Source organism: Myotis daubentonii, chromosome 18, assembly GCF_963259705.1.
Source record: "Myotis daubentonii chromosome 18, mMyoDau2.1, whole genome shotgun sequence".
NCBI classification, from domain to species: Eukaryota; Metazoa; Chordata; class Mammalia; order Chiroptera; family Vespertilionidae; genus Myotis; species Myotis daubentonii.
This window is the reverse complement of record NC_081857.1, coordinates 6,633,101-6,654,080: the sequence shown is the minus strand read 5'-3', so window position 1 is coordinate 6,654,080 and position 20,980 is coordinate 6,633,101. Positions and strand designations below refer to the sequence as shown.

At 48.0% G+C, this 20,980-nt stretch overlaps 1 protein-coding gene across 2 annotated transcripts in view; it reads right to left on the bottom strand.

The window, feature by feature from the left end:
• The window catches only part of CADM3 (cell adhesion molecule 3), a 31,666-nt gene extending 25,919 nt beyond the window's left edge, over nt 1–5,747 (bottom strand). Inside the window, exon 1 of one of the 2 annotated variants that reach the window (XM_059674844.1) lies at nt 5,508–5,747. In XM_059674844.1, coding sequence (XP_059530827.1) covers nt 5,508–5,589 — 82 coding nt within the window. In that variant the 5' untranslated portion in view covers nt 5,590–5,747. The remainder of the gene's footprint in view (nt 1–5,507) is intronic. The other variant, XM_059674845.1, reaches the window with a different exon arrangement.
• Nucleotides 5,748–20,980: the final 15,233 nt, after the last annotated feature.

Sequence of the window (20,980 nt, the reverse complement as noted above, 5' to 3'; positions counted from 1 at the left end):
GTGGATCAAGTCAGGGACCATCACCAAGATACCGTGGGTGCGTTTGTAGTGGGGGAGGGAGATTCCAACACTGTTCTGAGGTGTGTCTTGTGGAGAGTAGAGATTATGAAGCAGGAAGGGACTGTAGGACCATGGACAGCAACAAGAAGAGTCTGGCGTGTCGCCATCAGTAGCCAGCACCTTGGAGAGCTCAAAGCACAGGTAGTTCATTCCACAAAGAACAGGGGAAGCAGCCAGCTCTCTAAGAATCAATCTGAAGGAACAGACACCAGGGCTTCTATGAAGATCATGTTCCATACCCACCACTCGCTCCGATAGGCCTCCTCAAAGACTGTGTTTGAACCTGTCATACGTACAGCCAACCAGAGTATGTGAAAATGAGGACTATCACCAGACTTAATTTGTCAACATGAGCTTCAGTAATTACGACAAATTACCTAAGTATTAGTGGTGGAAAGGGTTTTAATTTGCTGCAACCAATTAGGAATAAAATTGCAGTTATCATCTAATGAGGTAAGCAGTGCCACAAAGCCTGTGTCCCCTCAGAGACACTGGGCACGAGGAAGTCAAAATGTGTTACAAGATAGAGTCTGATCTGAATTAGAGTGCTCGAAGGTGTGCAGAACTGATGTGACTATTCCAGTCCTGATCCTACATGAAAAGGAGAAATGGAGCATGCCTCTCAAGAAGGGTATTGTTTCCAGGACTTCGAGGCTGCTATGTTGATTGGGGCATTTGGTCACTTTCCTCAGGCTGAGGGAAATTTTGATAAAGAGAGAAACTGCTTGGCCTTCCATCCTTGTTGCTTCTGTGAAGAATGCGTAGCTTTACCGAGCCTCTATTTTGTAAAAACCTCAACAGCTTCATGTGTTCAAGACTCTTGAGAGCTTGGTTTCTCAGTGCCAGAAGGGCTAGATCTCCTTGTCATAGAAGAAGATTGAACTGGGTTTTTATTTGGGTTATAGGAGCCCTTAGCATTACCTGGTTCTGCCCTTGTAAGGAATCACCACGACTGCTGATTTTGGAGTTTATGGATGGACTTCTAGGACATGACCTCATCCAGGAAACAAAATGTGCCAATATAGGGACTTATAGCCAATGGTCAAACTGAAATTACTACATTTCAACATGAAAAAAATCAAAGCAGGAAATATAATTACCAAAATGTTCTAACACCCAATATTTTTCATTCACTAGTAAGTAAGGAGCTGGTCCAATCCACAATTTGTTTCCAGGGAGAATCTAGAGTCTAGAAACCATCCTTAGGTGAAATTCCATTACTTAGAAGTAGATAGCAAAAGGGATAGTTGGGCCAGTACAGTTCTACTAGAATAGGAAACAACAAAGAATGTAACTAGTCACAGCCCCATAACTATGCAGATATTTTTTTCCTAGCCTGTGACTTAAGGAAAAGCACCTTTTGATCAAATTCTACATACTACCTGGACTGCAATAAAGTGGTAACAGCAAGGAGTGCCAAAATAAAATCTAAAGTTTTACAGAGCAATAGCTCAACTACCCAATCTGCTATTTCAAAATGACCAGAACACACACACACACACACACACACACACACACACACACACACACCCATCTGTAGAATGTGATGGCTGCAGAACTATGAGTCACTCTCCAAGTGGATAGTGAATGTCTCCAACAAGGTACTCTTGAAATTAGATTTGTACCTTCTTTCTCTCTCAGTTGGAAGATGAAGGAGAGAGGGGGAGAGAAGAACAGGGAGGGAGGGAAGGAGGAAGGAGGGAAGAAGGGAGAGAGAGGGAGAGAGAGAGAGGGAGAGAGAGAGAGAGAGAGAGCCTAAGAGTATTGAGCTGACTCATTTTACTGTCAGTCTCTGGCACAGGATTTCAGGCCTTATGTAGCAGAACTCCAGGTTGTGCCTTAAGGATCACGGGGAGTGTGGGGAAGCCAAGAAGAAGAGTAAAAGGACTAGTTTTACTCTTACTTCTCTCTTTCAACATGAGTAATTTTCCCTTTATCTTTTTATGTATTTGAGAAAGAAGTTTACATCTTTAAAAAAAAAAAAAAAGAGTCCAAACACCACTGCCCCGGAGGAAACTACTAAAACCAACATGCTTAGTTCTAGAGAGAACGCTGGGAGAGAATCTGAGTAACAGCTGGGTGGATGGTTGACCTTCCACAGCTGGGCCCACGCAGGCAGGCTGCTCTGCATGGAATTAGCTCAACTGGAGACCAGTGACTCTCTGGTGGTCTCCACTTCTCTGTACCAGAAAAGCATATCCTCCCAAGGGTTACAGCTGCACTAGGAAGAGAACAGGAACAGGAAGAGAAAACAGAACAGTGACAACGGCAACTAGGAACAGAAAGTGGGTGGAGTAGGTCTGCCAAGCAGATATGGAAGCTGGTCTGGAGCGAATGCCTTCTGGACTCCCCTGGCACACTGGGCATGATCTCCACACTGGGCACCTGGCCAGGGGGCTGCAGAATGGATGGCAGCGAACAGAAGGTCATTGGGAAGGGAAAAGAAATTCATGTGTGGGGCAGCGCAGTGCCAGGTTAACCTGCTGTAACCGGGTCTAAAGCAGAGGGAGGCTGCCCACTTATCTATCTCTGCACTGGATCACCTCTCACCATGCTAGAAGGCACTGGAGAAGGAAGAACCCAAGGAGGGCTGGTCGCAATGTTGAATGTCAAACTGCTCACCAGGACAAATTTAGTTCATGGGGCTTGTATTCCCCACACCTGGAGTTGCTAACTTCTGCCACTCCTAGTGGGGAAATGTGAGAAGGAAGGGGCAGGTGGAAAACTCTGAATGTCTACACTGTGCTGAGCTTCTAGCCACAGCACTAATGGCCGGGCTCAGATATCACTGCTGCCCTTCTCCAGCCTCTCATCCCTGCTCAGCCTTAGGAGACGGAGAAATGTATGCTGTACTCCAGGGAGCAACAGACCTCGGCAGCACATGAACTCTGTTTGTCTTATCCTAAGTGGAAATAGCCACTCTACCACAGACCCTGGGCCACTCAAGCAGCGGTGTATTAAGGTATCTTTTCCTTAAACCTTCATACCACATATCTCCATGTTTTGGTCAAACATTACCAGGTATGTTACGAACTGCCTGGCTTCCTGCTCAGCCCCCCTCCCCCCCCCCCCCCAGACCAAATGAGGGATACCAGAGATCCCTTCTACCTGATCCTGGTCTGAATGGCTTCACCAATGAGCATCATACCTATGCACCCACCTCCCACTATCAGAACTGGCGTTGTTAGATCCAAAAATTAAGAGATGGAATTAATTCAGATAAAAGATCCTAAGTGGTTGTTGCTCTCCTACATCCGAGCACCCTGAGACACTGCACACCAGACATGAGCCCAACTGTCTGGACAGATAAATGCTCTACGAAGAAAAGGATGCTTGATTTGACTCTTCCTAGTTCACAGACCTCTTCTTCCCCATCTTCCCCATCTCCGCTGTATTTTAAATATGAGGATAGAGCATTTCTCTCCCTCTCAACCGTATGCCTGTGTGGCAGCTGGGCCTCCAAGTTGAGGGCCAGAAAAGAAGAGTGCGGTTGGTGAAGATGTAGCCAGCATAGAGATGTACTCTGTTCTCCAGTGTTTACATTCTAGGATTGAAGAGCTCACAGCTTTCCGGGAGGACTTCTTTCTGGTTAGGGTCCAGCCTGGCACCATTAGTTCCCATTGCTGAGCAGTTGCCACGTGGGCCACACTTGTCCTACACTTCCCACATGCAGCTGGCAGGATGGGAAGGCCAGGGGCTGAGTTGAAAGTCAAAGCCCAGTAGAGGGTTGTTACTGTGGTACGAACACCCAGTGCCTCTCGGGACCTTGCCCTTAATTTGCCCTCCCTCCCGACTCTCCACACCTTCTGGGTGAGTTGGGTCAGCAGTACAGGCCTCTGGGGACGGGGATCCACACAGCGGGAGGGGAGGCTGCTGTCTGTCTCTGTGGTGACTCAGGCGGGAGCTCCCTTTGGGGTGTGTTGCTGGATACTGGGTGGAAGGAGCCAGCCAGCCCGCTGCAGGGAGGGGATCCCAGTGTCCCCCACCGCCCGGGGAAGCCCCTTTATCATGCTGGAGACAGGGCTGGGGGAGGAGGTTAGGATGGAGTGATTATCTCTCCAGAGCTCTGGCTCTTGGCCTGTTTTCTTCAAATGAAATTCTCTACATCATTCTCCCCAGCTTCAATCCCTTCCCTTTCCACCGGACCCCGCCCTGTGCCCATCCCTCCTGGCCACTGAGTCCATCACCTAGGAGCCGCCTCCCTTTTCTCCTCCCCTGCGGTTCTTTCTGTTTTTCTCGCTGGCATCTGGCTGGGCATAGCTACCATCCTCCCCCTCACTCACCCCAGATCCCTTCCTTCTCAAAGGTCCCGTTCCCTCTTCCCCCACCCCCACCCTCGGCCCAGCTCCGGCTGGGCTGGTGACTGGAGGATGCATTCCTTCAGTCCCTCCGTAGCCTGCCCTCCCTCCCTCCTCTGGGACCCGCGGCCCTGAGCTCCGGCTGCCTTCCTGTCTCCTTATAAACTGTCCCTACTACCCAATTAGCCACCAGCAGCCTGTGAGGAAGCCGAGGTGCCCACACAGCGCTGACCTACATAGCCGGCCCGGCTCGGGAGGGGCTTCCCCAGGTCCCCTCGCCCCTGGCCCCGCCCCCTTCCTCCCCGCACTCCCCCTTCGCCTCCTGTCATTACAAACCACAGGGGGTTTGAGTTGCAGACAGGGGTTAGGGGGTGAGCGTGCTACCCCGCCCCAAATTTGGGGAAATCAATGTTTAGCTCCGGGAAGCGGTGGGTTTCCCATGCATCCTCCTTCCGGAATATCTTGATCCTTCCCTTTGCCTCATCAACCACCACCTCCTCCGCTCCCTTCTGGGGTTTGTTCCCCAGCTTCGGCCACCGCTGGCGACGTCTCCTTCCCGGGGCCCCATCCTCCCGGTGTTGTTGTTTTGCTCCAAGGAGAACCCCCCCCCCCTCTTGCCCACGCCCCCCTCCACAGCCCGGCTCAGGCCCCTGCCCTGGCCACGGGTCCGCCGCGGGTGGGGGAGCAGGCATGTTTGCCTATAGCACTGGCCACCCAGCCCTCCAGACACACCGACACAAACAACCCACACACGCCCTGCCTGTCTCACTCCGCCCCCCGCACACCCTGACACAGACACACACAGACACTGACACAGGAACGCCGCGCAGACACCGACAGAGACGCGCACAGCCAGACGCCCGGACACCCGCACCCACACCCACACCCACACCCAGACCCCCGGCTGCCGTGACGGACCCCCGCCCGCTGCGCTCGCAGACACGTCGGCGGGGTGCAAGGAGGGCGCACACCCGGCACACCCACGACCCACAGAGGCACGGATGCTCCGACAGACACGGGGGGACGACCAATGGCTGGCGACTCGCACCCCGGGTTCCAGACAAAGCCCACCGACCCCTGGGCCCCGGGGGCCGCGGGCACCCCCGCCGGCGGCCGCCCCCTCCCCGGCGCCGCCCCGCCCGCACTCACCGTCCTGGGAGAGGTTGGCCCAGCCCGGCGCCCCGCAGCAGGCGCAGAGCAGCAGCAGGGCCAGGGCCGAGGGGGCCCCCATCGCGCTGGCGGCGGGCTCCCCGCGGGGCGCGGGCGGCCGGGTCCCCGGGGGCTGGCGCGGGGAGGGTGGACAGCGACGCCGACCGGAGGGCGCCCGGGAGCCGCTGCGAACCCGGGGCCGAGACGGGACCGGGAGGGAGCCGCGCTGCTGCAGTCGCGGGGATTAAATAGGACGCTCGGAGCAAACCATTCGGGTGGAGGTGGAGGGGGGTGGCGGGGGGCTGGGCTGGGCGCGGGGGGGTACGGATTGCAGCATTCCCCGCTCCCGCCGCCCCCCACCCCCCCTCCGCGCCGGCGTGGTGCCTCCCGCCCCCTCCCCGGGGAGCTCCGCCAGCCGGGCTCGGGTGTGGAGCCGAGGGAGGGAGCTGGCCCCGCCACGGACCCGCGCGCACCCCTCTCCGGTTTGGGGTGGAGGGAAGGAGTTGGCATGGCCCTGGGCCAGCTGGCGGGAGCGGCCACTGCAGGCCTGGACCAGGGTGTGCCCACTAGCCCGAGGCCCTCCCGCCCCTCCCTCTTCTCTTTGGCAACTGAGATCCCAAAGAGCCCTGGGGGTCCCCATCAACAGTGCGCCCAGGGACATCATCCCATTGGGTAACCAGTTACCTTGACCTTCTCCTAAATAAACACTAACATCCCAGTTCCTCTCGCCCAGAGGCCCCCAGTGATCACTAGGGCAACAATCAGTGGCCCCAGGGGATTTCCCTTGAAAGACATCTTTCAACAAACCCACAAGTCATGAGGCTTAACGTTTCCCTCCCCCTGTCATGGAAATTACCGCCTCCCCCAAAGCAGTGGCTTCCCTTCAGACTCCTACCCAGCCAAGGGGCCTACCAGCAACGCAGTAGTTTGCCCCTTCATCGTTCCTATGTCCCCCTTTACTCCCAGTCCTTCCCTCCAATATTTTTCCATTTTTTTCTTAATCTTTCAGAGGATCCTGCTTTTTCAAGTTTTAGTGCGTGAGATTCCTGAATGAATGATCTACAGGCCCTCAGAAGGCGGCTCCTTTAAGGACCGATGTATATGTGACTAATGCAGCTGTTGACTGAGGCCAGACATTGTCTGGGGGAGAGGCAGGGTGTCTGTTCTCCCCGTGGCTCAGGAGTGCCAAGTCCCTGGGGTGGTGGTTCTTGAGTGTGAGTACCTCTGGAAGAGCCTTGGTCTAGCTCAGAGAGGGATCCGTCTGAGTCAATTTGCTCAAACTGAGCTTTTGGCAATCAACTTCTAAATTTCATAATCTCTGAATCCAATAATTTTGCATTTATAAGCATTCTTTTAAAATATTTGGTCCAACCTCGTATTCAGGTACAACTTAGGTCTAAAGGGTATCAACTGATCTACTCAAGGTTCTACTGACAGTGAATAGTAGAAAACACAAATATTTCTTAGGACATGGAACACCATGGTTTTCACAGTGCCTTCCCTCTCCATGAGGCCATATTCTGTCCTTAGAGGAGGGATTTGGGTCCATGTCTTTCAACTCCTGGACCAGTCCCCTCCTGTGCTGATGACTGGGCCGCAGCCTGCTAATCCTTCATGTCTGGGTTATCTTTTTCCCTCTCAGACAGGCTTCCTCGGGCCTCTGTGATGGATGCAAGGACGAGGATGTGGGAAGTACGTTGTAAACAGTAAAGCTCTATGTCAATGTTAGTCCCTGATGGAGAGGCCAAGAGAGGATATTCTCGAGGGGCATCCTTCAGGGTGGCCGGATGCTGCCCCACGGCTTTCCCCTCAGCGCTTCTAGAGCTTAGCTATGGTTTCTGGGAGAAGAGCGCTGCCTGCCTTTGGACATTCCCTGAGTGGCTGAGTCGTTGTTAAGAATCATTGGCAGGACAGCGTTTGACCACCTCGGCCCACCTGCCTTGCCTGCCTTGACACCTGCCAGTGACTCCGAACCATTCCTCCTCCCTGGGTTCTCTGGCCCCTTGAAATCTCTGAGAGGCAGAGATGGAGGGAGTAGTATGCTTGAGGGATGTAAAGGCCTGGGTGTAAGAGAGAGGAGAGGATGGTCCATGGGGTGGAGGAGGAGGCGATCATAGGAAAACTGGACTGTCTAAAAGAGGTGAGACCAAGTTGGCATAAGCTTATCGTGCAGAGAAAAGCAAGGAGCAGGTATGTTTTCAAAAAGAGAACGGGACTTCAGAGGGGAAGGATCAGGCTATCCTTGTTAAAGGATCTTGATGGATAAAGAGTATTAGCTTTGGAGCTAGAAGAAACCTTAGAGCAGCGGTTCTCAACCTGTGGGTCGCGACCCCTTTGGCAGTCAAACGACCCTTTCACAGGGGTCGCCTAAGACCATCCTGCATAGCAGATATTTACATGACGATTCATAGCAGTAGCAACATGACAGTGATGAAGTAGCAACGAAAATAATTTTATGGTCGGGGGTCACCACAACATGAGGAACTGTATTTAAAGGGCCAGAAGGTTGAGAACCACTGCCTTAGGGATCATGTAAGTGGGTTTAATAGAGGACAGGTTCGTGTGGGGATGAGGGCAAGGGGGTGAGACTGGGGACGAGGGGGGTGGGGATGGTAGGATGTGGGCTTGGGTTCCAAGCACCTCTGACTAATGGTCTTTCGCATCTGCTGCTCTGCAGTGGTCTCCTCCTGCCTGTTCTCTCTGAATTCTCTCATGGCTCTGCTGGTCCAGCCCTGCCCTGTGCTGGAGCCGCCTGGGAGGAGAACCGAGTGTGGGTGGAGAGGAGGAGAGTTGTTTTGGAGAGAGAGTATTAAGCACAAGCAAATGAGACTCTGGAATGCTCTTTTCCTCCTGGCTCCCTTTCCCTTTTCTGCATCATCAGCATCAGTCTGGCAGCGCTTTGGGCGCTGGGAATTGTAAGCAGTCGTTGGCTTTTAGAATCACAGAATAAAAGAGTATTCGCGTTGTAAGAGACCTTTAAGATTACCTAATTAATACCCCTTGTTGAACAGACGATGAAAAGGAAACTTAGAGACGTTAGGTGACTTTCTGTGCTCGCATACAGTAAAGGGTTACCAGGACCGGATAGGGGAGACACATACCACCGTTGGAGGCAGGAGGAATAAGTAGAAACAATCCCATTTTGTAGAGTTTGTACAAGAGGAGGAATTCCTCCCTCCTGCCTGGCTCAGAGTGAGAGGGTAATTTCCCCTGCAGATGTGGGTGTCTACACTGGAATAACTCCTTATCTGTAACCATTCCTGTGCACCCAGCATCTTACAGGTGCCCTATTCAGGCATGCTAGGAATGGGGTTTTACAAAGAAGACTGGGCTACACGTAATAGTAGGTAAAATAAAAGTATCCATGTTGGATTGTGATCTCTACGGTTACTTACCACTTTAAAATGCTGTGGCTACAATCTGTGTTTCCCAGAGATTTGCACAAAGTCTGGAGTAGGTAGTCTGTGGGATTAAAGAACTGGTAGCCACAGTGAAAACTGGGGGTTGGGAGTAGAGAAGGGGAGTGGAGGGAATGCAGGTTTTGGCTCCTGGATGCCCTGTCCACTCAGCAATAGCCTGGGTCACTGGGGGCGTGGAATGTGAAGCTGGCACCAGTGCTGGGCTGGACACAGCTGTGTGGGCCCTGGGCATTCCGCTCCCCACGCTGCCTCTGTGGGGGGAGAGGAGGGACTCAGCCTGAGTGGGGTGAATACTACATATTCTTCTGGGAGGGGGATGGCAGCACCTGGAGGGGGGAAAACAACGCAGCAACTTGGCTCAGTTCTGCTTTGCACTCTAAGCCTTCTCTGTGTGACTTGTTCTTTATCAGTAAATTCTACGTAGATTTTCCACATTGTTTTCCTCTTGAATTTTCCACCCAACTAAACCAGTGCTCCCTATTCTGCTTCTTGCTTCTACTATTCAGTTTTAATGAACCCCATCCTTAATGGTAAGCTCTGTATGGGTTTTAATTCTAACCTTAATTGAATTCTAATTTTGGTCTTAGCCTTAATCTATCATAGACTCTAACCGATAATCCTAATACCAAACCCAACTTAATTGTCAATTTTAACCAGTATCTTAATTCTAACCTGTTATAAGCCAGCAACTAGGATAGCGACTTGCACATCATAAAAATGACCACAGGTAGCACTTATTGAGAACCCTCTGTTTGCCGACTTTGCACTGGGTAGCTGACGTGTGCACGATCTCATGCAGGTACCTGAAAGCATCCTAATGCGGTTGGCATTATTAGCTGCCTTGCAACTATGAGGAAACAAAGGTTTAACTAGATTATGCAATTTGTAAATACTAAATCCAAATCCACTCTTTAATTTCTGCTTGACTGGAAAGCTGGTACTCATTCCTTTTTCCACCAACAAATACCTTTTTCAAAATCCTAATTCTAACTGGAGTGATTTCTAACATACTGAGTTTCTCCAAAGTATATTATGAGATTTTAGCAACTAAATAGTAATAAAAAGTAGAAACCAACCAACCAATCAACCAACCAACCAAAGCCCAAATTTCTCTGCCCAGAAACTGCATCGACACTTAAAAACATGAAAATAATCTATAATAATTAAAGCATAATATGCTAATTAGACTGGACAGCCAAACAACCTTCTGGACATCCTTCCAGATGACCTTCCAGATGAAGCCAGGGCTGCGAGGGCCGAGGCAAGCCGCTGCAGCTGTGAGGACCAAGTCCCTTGCACGAATTTCGTGCATCGGGCCTCTAGTGTATTTATAAAGTTAAAACAATCAAACTAGAAAGAAACAAACTGTAAGTAAAAGCCTCCTTCTCCTTCCAGCCTGGCCACCCTGCACACCCAGGGGCGTCACTGGAGCTGGCTGTGCAGCACCGTGGCCCTGCCTCCCATGGCATCAGCAGGCAGGCAAAGTCAAGGTAAACGCCAGTGGAGCCACCTGTGCATGCACGGGACGTAGACATGAAGATCACTGGACAATGTGAATTACGATCAGCAAAGACTATTCAAGGCCAAGGTTCTATATACTAAGCTCTTCAATGTATTCCACCTTTTAGTATTCACACGCTCTCTGTGCAGTGTGCATTACTTTACACATGAGGACAGCAAGGCCTGGAGAAGCCAAGCTGTTGGCACAAGAGCACAAAGACAGCAAAGAAGAGATCCGGGTTTCAAATACAGATTTGTCTTCCTCCAAAGCCTAAATTTTTCACCAGTAGACTTAGCCAAGAAGGCTTGTAAAAGGACAGGTTATTTGATCTTGCTTCTGAAGGAAAAATAGAAAGAAGAATTACCTATGAGACTGGACTCATATCGATGTGGGAGGAAACATTACAAGGGGAAAAGGAGCGCTCGCACTAGAGCACAGGGAGACGCGTGTGAGAGGCGAGAGAGCAATCGGGGAATAGAACAGATATGAGTGGAAACCAGGGACATTTCTGTGATCAATTCAGAAAAGAAAAGAAAAACCATGTTGTAAATATGAGTGTTACTATTGCTTCAATTTTGGGCTGATTGATGTATTTTGGAAAGAGTAGACACTCATAATTATCTACAAACAAAAATACACATTTTCGGTTATGTGTATCTGTATCTGTAGTCTCTGCTTTTCCCTACTCGCATTCGTGCTCCAGCAACATCAAATGACTTGTAATTGCCAAAGCACACGATGTGGTTTCATGCTTCAGGGGCTTTGCACATACTGTCCCCTATACCTGGGTTGTCCATCGATGTTTTTTTTAATATATTTTATTGATTTTTTTTTTTTACAGAGAAGAAGGGAGAGGGATAGAGAGTTAGAAACATTGATGAGAGAGAAACATCGATCAGCTGCCTCCTGCACACCCTCCCACTGGGGATGTGCCCGCAACCAAGGTACATGCTCTTGACCAGAATCGAACCTGGGACCCTTCAGTCCACAGGCCGACGCTCTAGTCTATCCACTGAGCCAAACCGGTTAGGGCTGGATTGTCCATCTTATTAAGCCTGCTGAACTTTGTGCTTGTGTTTATCCATTCAAACACTGATGAGGTGCCACCGTCTCTGGGAAGCCTTCTGCCCAGAGAGAATGACTCCTTGCTGGGTGCCACCATTACACGGACCATATAATTCCACTGTTACACTTCTTTTTGCTGTGTTGCAATGATTAGTCTATGTGTTTTTCCTCTCTAACTGTGAGCTCTTCAAGGGCAGGGATGATATATTCATGAACCTTGTTAATCCTGCTTAGTGTAGAAATGGAAAAAGAAGAGATTCTCAGTTAATTCTAGTAGGTTAAGCTGAAATATTCCTGTATAATAAAATGCTAATCTGCAAATTGACCAAACAGAGGAACGACTGTTTGCTATGATGTACACTGACCACCAGGGGGCAGACACTCATACAGGAGCTGCCCCCTGGTGGTCAGTGTGTTCCCACAGGGGGAGCGCCACTCAGCCAGAAGCCAGGCTCATGGCTGGTAAATGCAGCAGCAATGGCAGGAGCGTCTCCCACCTCTGCTGCAGGAGGGCAGTAAGGAGTGAGGGATCCTGGACTGTGAGAACCCCGGACTGCAAGAAGGATGTCTGACTGCTTGCTCAGGCCTGATCCCCAGGGGTATTGGGCCTAAGCCGGCAGGCGGACATCCCCCAAGGGGTCATGGACTATGAGACAGGGCACAGACCTGAGGGACCACCCCCCTCCCCCCAGTGTATGAATTTTGTGCAAACACATAAGCTTTATAAACCATTTTTTCAGAAGCACATATCAATAATAATAAAAGCATAAAATGCTAATTAGACCAGACAGTTCAATGACCTTCCGGACGAAGCCGCAGTGGCAGAGGCTGAGGCAGAGGTGGTTAGGGGCAATAAGGCAGGCAGGCAAGCAATTAGGGGCAATCAGGCAGGCAGGCAGAGTGGTTAGGGGCGATCAGGCAGGCAAGTAGGCAAGTGGTTAGGAGCCAGCAGTCCCGGATTGCGAGAGGGATGTCCGACTGCCAGTTTAGGGATGGGGCCTAAACTGGCAGTCAGACATCCCCCAAGAGGTTGCGGATTGCAAGAGGGTGCAAGCCGGGCTGAAGGACTCCCCCCATCCCCATGCAAGTTTTCGTGCACTGGGCCTCAGTATCTATATAACACATTTCATTGGTATGTATATGTTCTTATGGATATAATGTATCCAAAATAAGGTGAATCATTGTAATATACATGTATACATATTTTCATCTACTCACTCAAGGAACATTTTATAATTCTTAGAATTGATCAGTTGTGGGAAGTTATCCTTTCAGATTGGTTTTTAGTTTTGAAAATAGCCAAATGTCTTAGGATCCAAGTCTTAAGAATAAATGTTGTATTACTCAACATCAGATTCATGTTGGGTAACACAAAAGCAAGATTTGGTTGTAAAGTAATAAGAAATGGCTTCTGGGTGTACTAATATGTTGGTTCTTAAGGCAGTTCCCCAAAAGTAGTCCTAGGAATTTCTGAACAGTATCATTCTGGTCTATTTGTTAATACAAACAAAATCAAACAAGAGTTTTATCATTTTATAGTCACACCTGGTAAATGTATAAGAACACAAAAAATCATGTGTCCAGAATAAACTCCTGATCATTCATTTATAGCTTATTGAATTTTTATATGAAATGCACAATGCTAGTTGAAATTGGGTGTTTTGTCCCAGCTGTTTTGTTGCAGTGTATAAAAAAGTTATCAACTCTCAGGTTTTATTTTTCCATTACAAAATGAAAAGACTATCCCACTTCAACTCCCACACATTTTTGAGTTCATTTTATCTGTGAGAAATAATGCAAGGGTCAAGGATAGGATAATATTCAGGGATGCAAAATACTTGATTGCTAAAACCAATCTGATAGTAATGGTTTTTCTTTCCAGAATCCTAAAATAGGTGTGAATGTTTAAAAAAAAAAAACCAACCCAAAACACTGGGATCTTGAGAATGCAAAGATGAGTCAATAAGTCATGAAACTTACCTTCAAGGAACTTCTAGTCTAGTAGGGACACAAAGCAAACACGTAATTACTACACCATGTGATAAATGCTGCAGTACCATTATATGTAAGTCACTGCAGAATGAGAGAAGAGGCAGAAATTAAATTTTTCAGCGACTTTCAAATTTGTCAGACGATTTTAAGGAATGACTAAGAGTTGACCAGGCATTACAAAAGAGGGAACAGCATATGCAAAAGCAGGAAAGCGGAAAACAGTATAGTCAGTGCGGCCAGAGTGTGAAGGGAACTTAGGCTAGAGGTTGCTCTTTATTCTGCAGACAAGGCGTCATTGGAGGTTTTAAGCCGGCACATGTCAGTGCCGGATTTGCATTTTGGAGCGATAACTCCGGCAGCGGTGGATGGATGGGCTGGAGGATACATATCATTTGCTTAAGAAGCCTGACCCTCCCGGAGACCACTCATCCGGTATCATGACACTGCATAGGACCCGCTGAGTGTGGTCTTGTCTGAACCTACGGGTAAGGTGGACATGACACTTAGAACATGGTTGTAGGACCCAGACATCAATACATGGTGTGGCCATGGTGGGGAGCCCACAGGTGCGGACAGCGGTGCACAGCGGCATGAAGTTGTGTGGGGTTGGGGTTAGGATCGATGGCCAGCTTTCCCCGCCCGCCAGGGATGGAAGCCCTTTCCAGAACTTTCAGTGCTGACATTGGGGAAGTCCCTGACTGACTGGGATGGGTGGTCACCTTAGGCAGTGCCTGGCAGCAACAGCCTGCACTCAGTGGCAACTGTTCCTCAGAACTTCTCCCTGGCAACCAGCTGGGGGTCATCTCCAGGGCAGACTGGAGGGGGAGGAAAACTGAGTGAGTTAATTTATGTCTTAGAGCAGCGGTTCTCAACCTGTGGGTCGCGACCCCTTTGGTGGTCGAACGACCCTTTCACAGGGGTCGCCTAAGACCATCCTGCATATCAGATATTTACATGACGATTCACAACAGTAGCATCATTACAGTTATGAAGTAGCAACGAAAATAATTTTTTGGTTGGGTCACAACATGAGGAACTGTATTTAAAGGGCCAGAAGGTTGAGAACCACTGTCTTAGAGGAAGGTAGAAGTGGGAAGGGGGAGGGACTGGTGATGAAAAAAGCTAGGCCATTTGAATGGGAGGAAAGGAGAAAGGCTAAGTAGGAGCCAGAGGATGGAGGCTGGTGCCTGGTCCAGGATCCTGGGCTCTCTGCCGGTGTTAAGGAACATTACAGACTCAACACAGCAAACATCCCAAAGGGTAACTCTACATATTTAGCTTTTTATTCATGCATAGGTATCATATATTCATTCAGCATTAATGGAGGTCCTACTGTGTGTCTAAGCACTTCACATATGCTCTCATTTAGTCTCCAAACACAGTCCTATGACTTGTAAACGGGATTATTCCCATTTCACAGGTGATGAAAATGAGGTTCCGGAAATGGCGGAGCTGAGATCTTAATTTAGGTGTGTCTTCCAAGTCCCTAGTTATTCCTGCAAACCAGTATGTCCATCTTTGCCTGATCATAATAATTTCATGGGGCACCTGCTAAAAATAATACAGGCACCAAGGAGATTCTGATTCCAGAGGTTAAGGACCAAGATCCCCAGGCTCTCTGTTAACAAGTGCTCCCAGGTGATCTGTAGGCCCTGACACTCCTGAAAAGCAGCACACCACAGCCTGCATCTCCTCACCAGGAGCCACTGACTGCGGGAAGAACCATACGTGTCGATAGTCCGTTAGAACAGTTATATGAAGTTTTAAAACCAAAATGTGTCACTGAGTCTTTCAACAAATAAGTTCCTTGGCTCTTCCTAGCCAGCGACTGCTAAGCTTGTTTATAAAACGCTCTGCAGTCTGGCCCCTGCCTGTCTCTCTGACCTGTGTGACCTTGGGGCCATACTGGTCCTCCTTTAGCTTCTCTAACACACGACCTCATGCCCACACTAACCCTCCGCACAGGCCGGCCACCCTGAACCGGAACCTTCCCTCCCTACTCTGTGCAGCTTCTTTTGCTTGCACATCCGATTTAAATGTCAACTTAGAGAGGCCTTCCCTCACAATCCCTTATTGTGTTTTCCTGTTTTCTTTTTAATTCATCTTTTGTTTATTTGTTGTCTGCACCCTTTTCCTGGTAAACATAGGCTCAATGAGAAAAGTAACCTCAGTTTTGTTCAAAGCCGTCTCACCAGGAACCAAAAGGACATTGCACAGAAGGCCTGGCACATAACAGGTGCTTATTAAATGTTTGCATGACTGCATGAAAGAGCACGCTCTCACTGAGCACATTCGGAAAAGGGTGGCCACATTTTTTGATTTTACAATCAAGAGCTTTTTTCTTAGGCCCCAAAATAAACCTCCCACTGCCACTTCAGGCTTTCCCCTCTGGTTCATGGAAGAAGAAATCTTTTTCTCTTCACTAGCCTCTAAATAATGTCCCCCTAGAGGCTTTACGACTGTTATTAAATTGCCCCTCAACTTCCTGTATAAGAGATGAAGTGTCTTAACCTCCTGTCAATTCTTTTATCATTTCAGAATCTCTTCTCTGATCCTTTTTTCTCAGGTAGTTGGGTTCAGAACAGGTCCTGGTGGGTGAGTAAGGTTGACGGTAATGAGTTGAACATGAGATGCTATTTCAGGCCCTCTTGTATGTTTTTTCTGTTATTCTTGATTTTTTAAATCTGTTTTCTTTGGCTCACTGGTGGTTACCGGTGCTCCATTTTGGTCCTAAGAGCTTTCTAAGCCCAGGGCTTGCTACTGCTGGAGTAGTGTTGCCTAACCAGGTGACCTCTGATGCGATTTGCCACCAGAGCTTCCAATCCCATGGCTTGTTTATGGACTGGTGTCCCCACATGCACGTGCCTGTCCGGCTGACCATTGCCGCTGCTATTCCTGTGGCTGAGCCGGAAGTGGAGGCAGGTACATGGAGGGATTCTCGCTGCATTCCTGTGAAGGTCTGTTGGTGTGGATCGTGAAGTTCCAGGGATGCCTGTGTGTCCTGCTCTGAGAAGAGTAAACAGGTCTGGGTCCAGCTGCAGGGAGCCACTCCGGACTCAGCTCATCGAAGAGAGAGCACAGGGGTGAGACAGAGATGGGTTTGAAGTTTGACTCACCAGGCTTGGATACCAACTGGGCTACTTCCTTTACTTGAGGTCAGTTTTTTTCATTTGCTAAAAATTAGACATGATTATTGTCTGTTTTGTAGGCACCCTGTGAGGATTAAATGAGGGCATTTACGCAAAACTCCTAGTTGAGAAATCAGGGCTCGTTTGTTAGTGCCCCTTTGCTTTGGAGCACGGGTGTGAGATGTTTCCTGCTCTGCTTGGGTGTGCCACGGAATCTTGCTCTGTGCCCACTGTCTGAATATAAAGTACTGCTTGGATCTAGACTTCAAGTTCCAGTAAATCCGTTCATTCTTACCAGGGCGCCTCTGTTTAGACTGCTCTCTGCTGCCCTCCTGTGGCCGCTCTGACCCCTCGCCATTCCTGATCCTATGCTCCCTCAGTGTGGTCGCTTGGCTGTAATGCAGCCTCTTCCCAGCTTCTTGGCCAGAAGAGCTCTCAACTCCTCTGAGTTAAGAACATGTACATAAACCTGGCCGGGGGCTCAGTGGTTGAGCGTTGACCTGGGAACCAGGAGGTCTTCAATTCCAGGTCAGGGCACATGCCCGGGTTGTGGGCTCGTCCCCAGTGGAGTGTGCAGGAGGCAACTGATCAGTGATTCTCTCTCATTGATGTTTCTCCCTTCGTCTCTGAAATCAATAAATATATACATATATATTTTAAAAAGAACGTGTACATAAAACATTGTTTAAGTTTATTTAATTATTTTAAATATATGACTCTGTTTTTAATTTTTAAATTAAATGTACTGGGGTAACATTGGTTAATAGCATTATATAACGTCCAGGTGTGAACTCTGTTATAACCTATATATTCCATTGTGTGCTCACCACCCAAAGTTTAATTTCCTTTAGACTGATGCCCTTTACCGAGTTAACATTCCTTCACCCCATCTTCTCTGAAAACCACCTTTCTGTTGTCTGTATCTACGAGTCTGTTCGTTTGTTCATCTGTTGCTTTTTCTTTTACATCCCACAAATGAGTGAAATCATGTTTTTGTCCTTTTTCATCTGATTTATTCCATTTATCATGATATTCTCAGGATTTATCTATGTTGTCACAAATGGCATTATTTTGTCTTTTCTTATGGCTGAGAAGTATTCCATTGTATGTATGTGCCACATCATCTTTACCTAATCATCCATCCAAGGACACTTAGCTACCATGTTTTGGCTACCATGAATAATGCTGCACAATGAATATAGGAGTACATATACTTTATGAAGAATTATTTTCAAATTTTTTTAGGTAGATAGCCAGAAGGGGGGTTTGCTGACTCATATGGTGGCTCTGGTCTTAATTTTTTGAGGAACCTCCATACTGCTTTCCATAGTGATGAGGAGGAAACTGGTCTTGCAAGGCATGTCAGGCCATAAAAACTGTAAACAATGCACTGCGGGGGGGGGGGGGGGGGGCGGGGGCGGGGAGGGGTCGTTGTCGCTGGCCCCAGGACAGATCATCGGATGTGGCCTGACACCTGGGGGCCTTCCTGCAGGGCCACCAAGGGGGCAGGGGGCATATCTGCAAGACAAAGACCCCAGCGGGATATATATAGACAGGCTCTCTGCATGTTTCTTCACTCTGATTGGGAAATTATTCCGGAGTCCACTAGTGTTAATGAGCGGGGTCCCTCCCTTTCTCTAGGAAGCGGGCTTGGTATTTCTGGGGTCTTCTGTCACAGTGACTGCACTAATTTACATCCCAACCAATGGTCTGAGGGTTCCCTTTCTCCACATCCTCTCCAACACCTGTTATTACTTGTCTTATTGATAATAGCCATTCTAACAGGGACGAGGTGATATCTCTTTGTAATGTCAGCCTCCTCCTCTTGGGTAGTATTATCTCAGTTCTAACCTTTTCTCATGTCTTTCTGATATTTATCTCATCTGTCAGAGATTCTGTTGGAAACATTATGCATTTTTAGAGTTTGGATGCGAGTAAGTCCCTAAATTTCAAATCCCATTATCTGTTGCCCTATTCAACAGGGAGCTCTCCTATGAATGCTGAAAAGGCAGTATGTTGCCATTGATTATTTAATCACAGAAATGCCCTATTTCTGCTCTCAAAGTCAGATCTCTTTAAGTTAATAAGGAAACACACAGCTATTTTTGTCTTGCTAAAGGGTAGTGGTGGATCATGGATGGCCCCAAATGCCAGTGCTTGAGTGAAGATGTATAGACAAAGGAGAAACCTGCTCTGTCCCTCTCCTAATTGCAGAGCATGTTTAGCAAGGGGAAGGAAGGGGTTTTTTTAGGATACAGTAAGTATACCAGTTTGAAAAACTTTGTGGATGAGAATAAAGGGCAATAAAGTTGGTGAGGTGGCTTTAAACCAAACTTGAGAGGGAAAGACTTGAAAACCAGACACCGAAGAATTTTATTTTTATCATAATGTTATGCGATTGAATTGGTATGTAAAGACTAATCTTCATGTTATGGCAGAAATCAGGTCGGCGGGAAGCGACAAACCGGTTATACGCACTCGGAGGTAAAGAAAAGGACTGTTTATTCCAATCCTGCCGGCAGCATGGGCGAGCAGCAGGTCCTCCACAAAAATCTGCTCGGCCGCCCCCCCAGGAACCAGCTGCGTATCTAGGGTAGGACAAAGATTACACAGGGAAATTGGATTACAGGCAAGGGGAAGTAGGATGCTGGAGTGGGACTCCATTGTTTGGGCAACAAGGGTGTTAATCTTTCCATGAGAATGGACCGCATTCCAAGGTTGACTCCCAGGTCCCAAGGGCATACAGCTCCCAGGCAGGTTGGAATGCCCTTTCTTTAACCAACACAAGGCAATCATGGTTAACAGAACATGATCAATATTTCCCATAACCATAGCCAGTCCCCAATATTCCTTTCTTGCCCCTAACGTTCAGATTCAGGACGGTAAAGATGTTAATTTTTTCTTCCTCTTACTCTGTAAATTCAATGTACTCCTTTGCTAAACCCCAATGTTATGCCCAGATTTCAAGATCCCCAAAAACCACACCAGGGAGCCATTCCGATGCAAAAGCAGAGGGTCCTGTATTGAGCTAGCTAACTCGACCCTGCCTCCTGGCTGACGCAGCGACCGGAAGCAGAATGCCACTTGTGAGAATATCAGGGCTTTAATAGTGAGGGGAGGGGAGCTGACTGTGGGCCCTGCTGATTGGCCAGGCGCAAGTCGGGTCTTGTTACACAGGATGTGGTCATCTCTATGGCGCACATGTCCCTTGATTGTCATTGGTTAGTTTAAAGAAATCCCGGCTTCCGGGAAGAAGGTACTTTCCTGAGCACATGGCGGCTGCCCCAACATGGAGGATCCGGGGTAAGATGGAGGGCATAGCCCTCACCCTTTCACCCAACAGTTCATTTTATGAAACTTGACCAGTCAATTCTAACATTCTGTGGGAAATAAAGTCAGAAGAATAGCCACGATTGTAAACACTTGGGGTTTGGGGTGGAAAAGGGTTTTCCAGCTATCCTGAGTTACTTTAAATTATAGCAACGAAAACACTGAAGTTTTACACAGGAATATACAAATAGTTGCATGGGACAGGAGAGCATAGTGACAAATCAATGGGAGAACTTAGTGTATAAGAAAAGTACTACCTTCATCATATACTACCAGGGCTTGGACTGGTTAATGAATGTCATTCTTATAACTGGTTATCTGTTTGCCAGTTGAGGTGGGGTAGGTTGAGCCCTCCCTCCAACCATATACAAAAATAAATTTCAGATGTACTGAAGTGTTCAATTTTATAAACAAAACACCACTAAAGTCCTAGCCGGTTTGGCTCAGTGGTTAGAGCGTTGGCCTGGGGACTGAAGAGTCCCGGGTTCGTTTCCCGTCAAGGGCATGTACCTTGGTTGCAGGCACATCCCCAGTAGGGGATGTGCAGGAGGCAGCTGATCGATGCTTCTCTCTCATCGATGTTTCTAACTCTCTATCCCTCTCCCTTCCTCTTTGTAAAAAAATCAATAAAATATATTAAATAAATAAATAAATGACTAAAAAATAAAATAAAATAAATAAAAAATTAAATTAAATTAAAAAAACACACCACTAAAAGACATTTCAAAAAACTGTAGAAAAATGTTTAATCTTGGAGTGGGAAAAGCCCTCCTAAGCAAGACACATATTGTAGACACCTTAGATAAAGTTTAAAAGTAAATTACAGAGTGGGAAATTTTTATATACAGCATATTTAGCAATGCACTAAATTGATAATATGCAGAATATCCAATAAATAACTGTGGATGAAAAGGGGCCATATGCTAACCTGACAAGCTCAGGGAGGGCCTGTATGATGACCTTGAAAACTCAGAGACCTAAAGTAACTACAAAAGATGGTCTGAAATGAAAACTTTTTAACTAAAAGCAGTTTGTGAT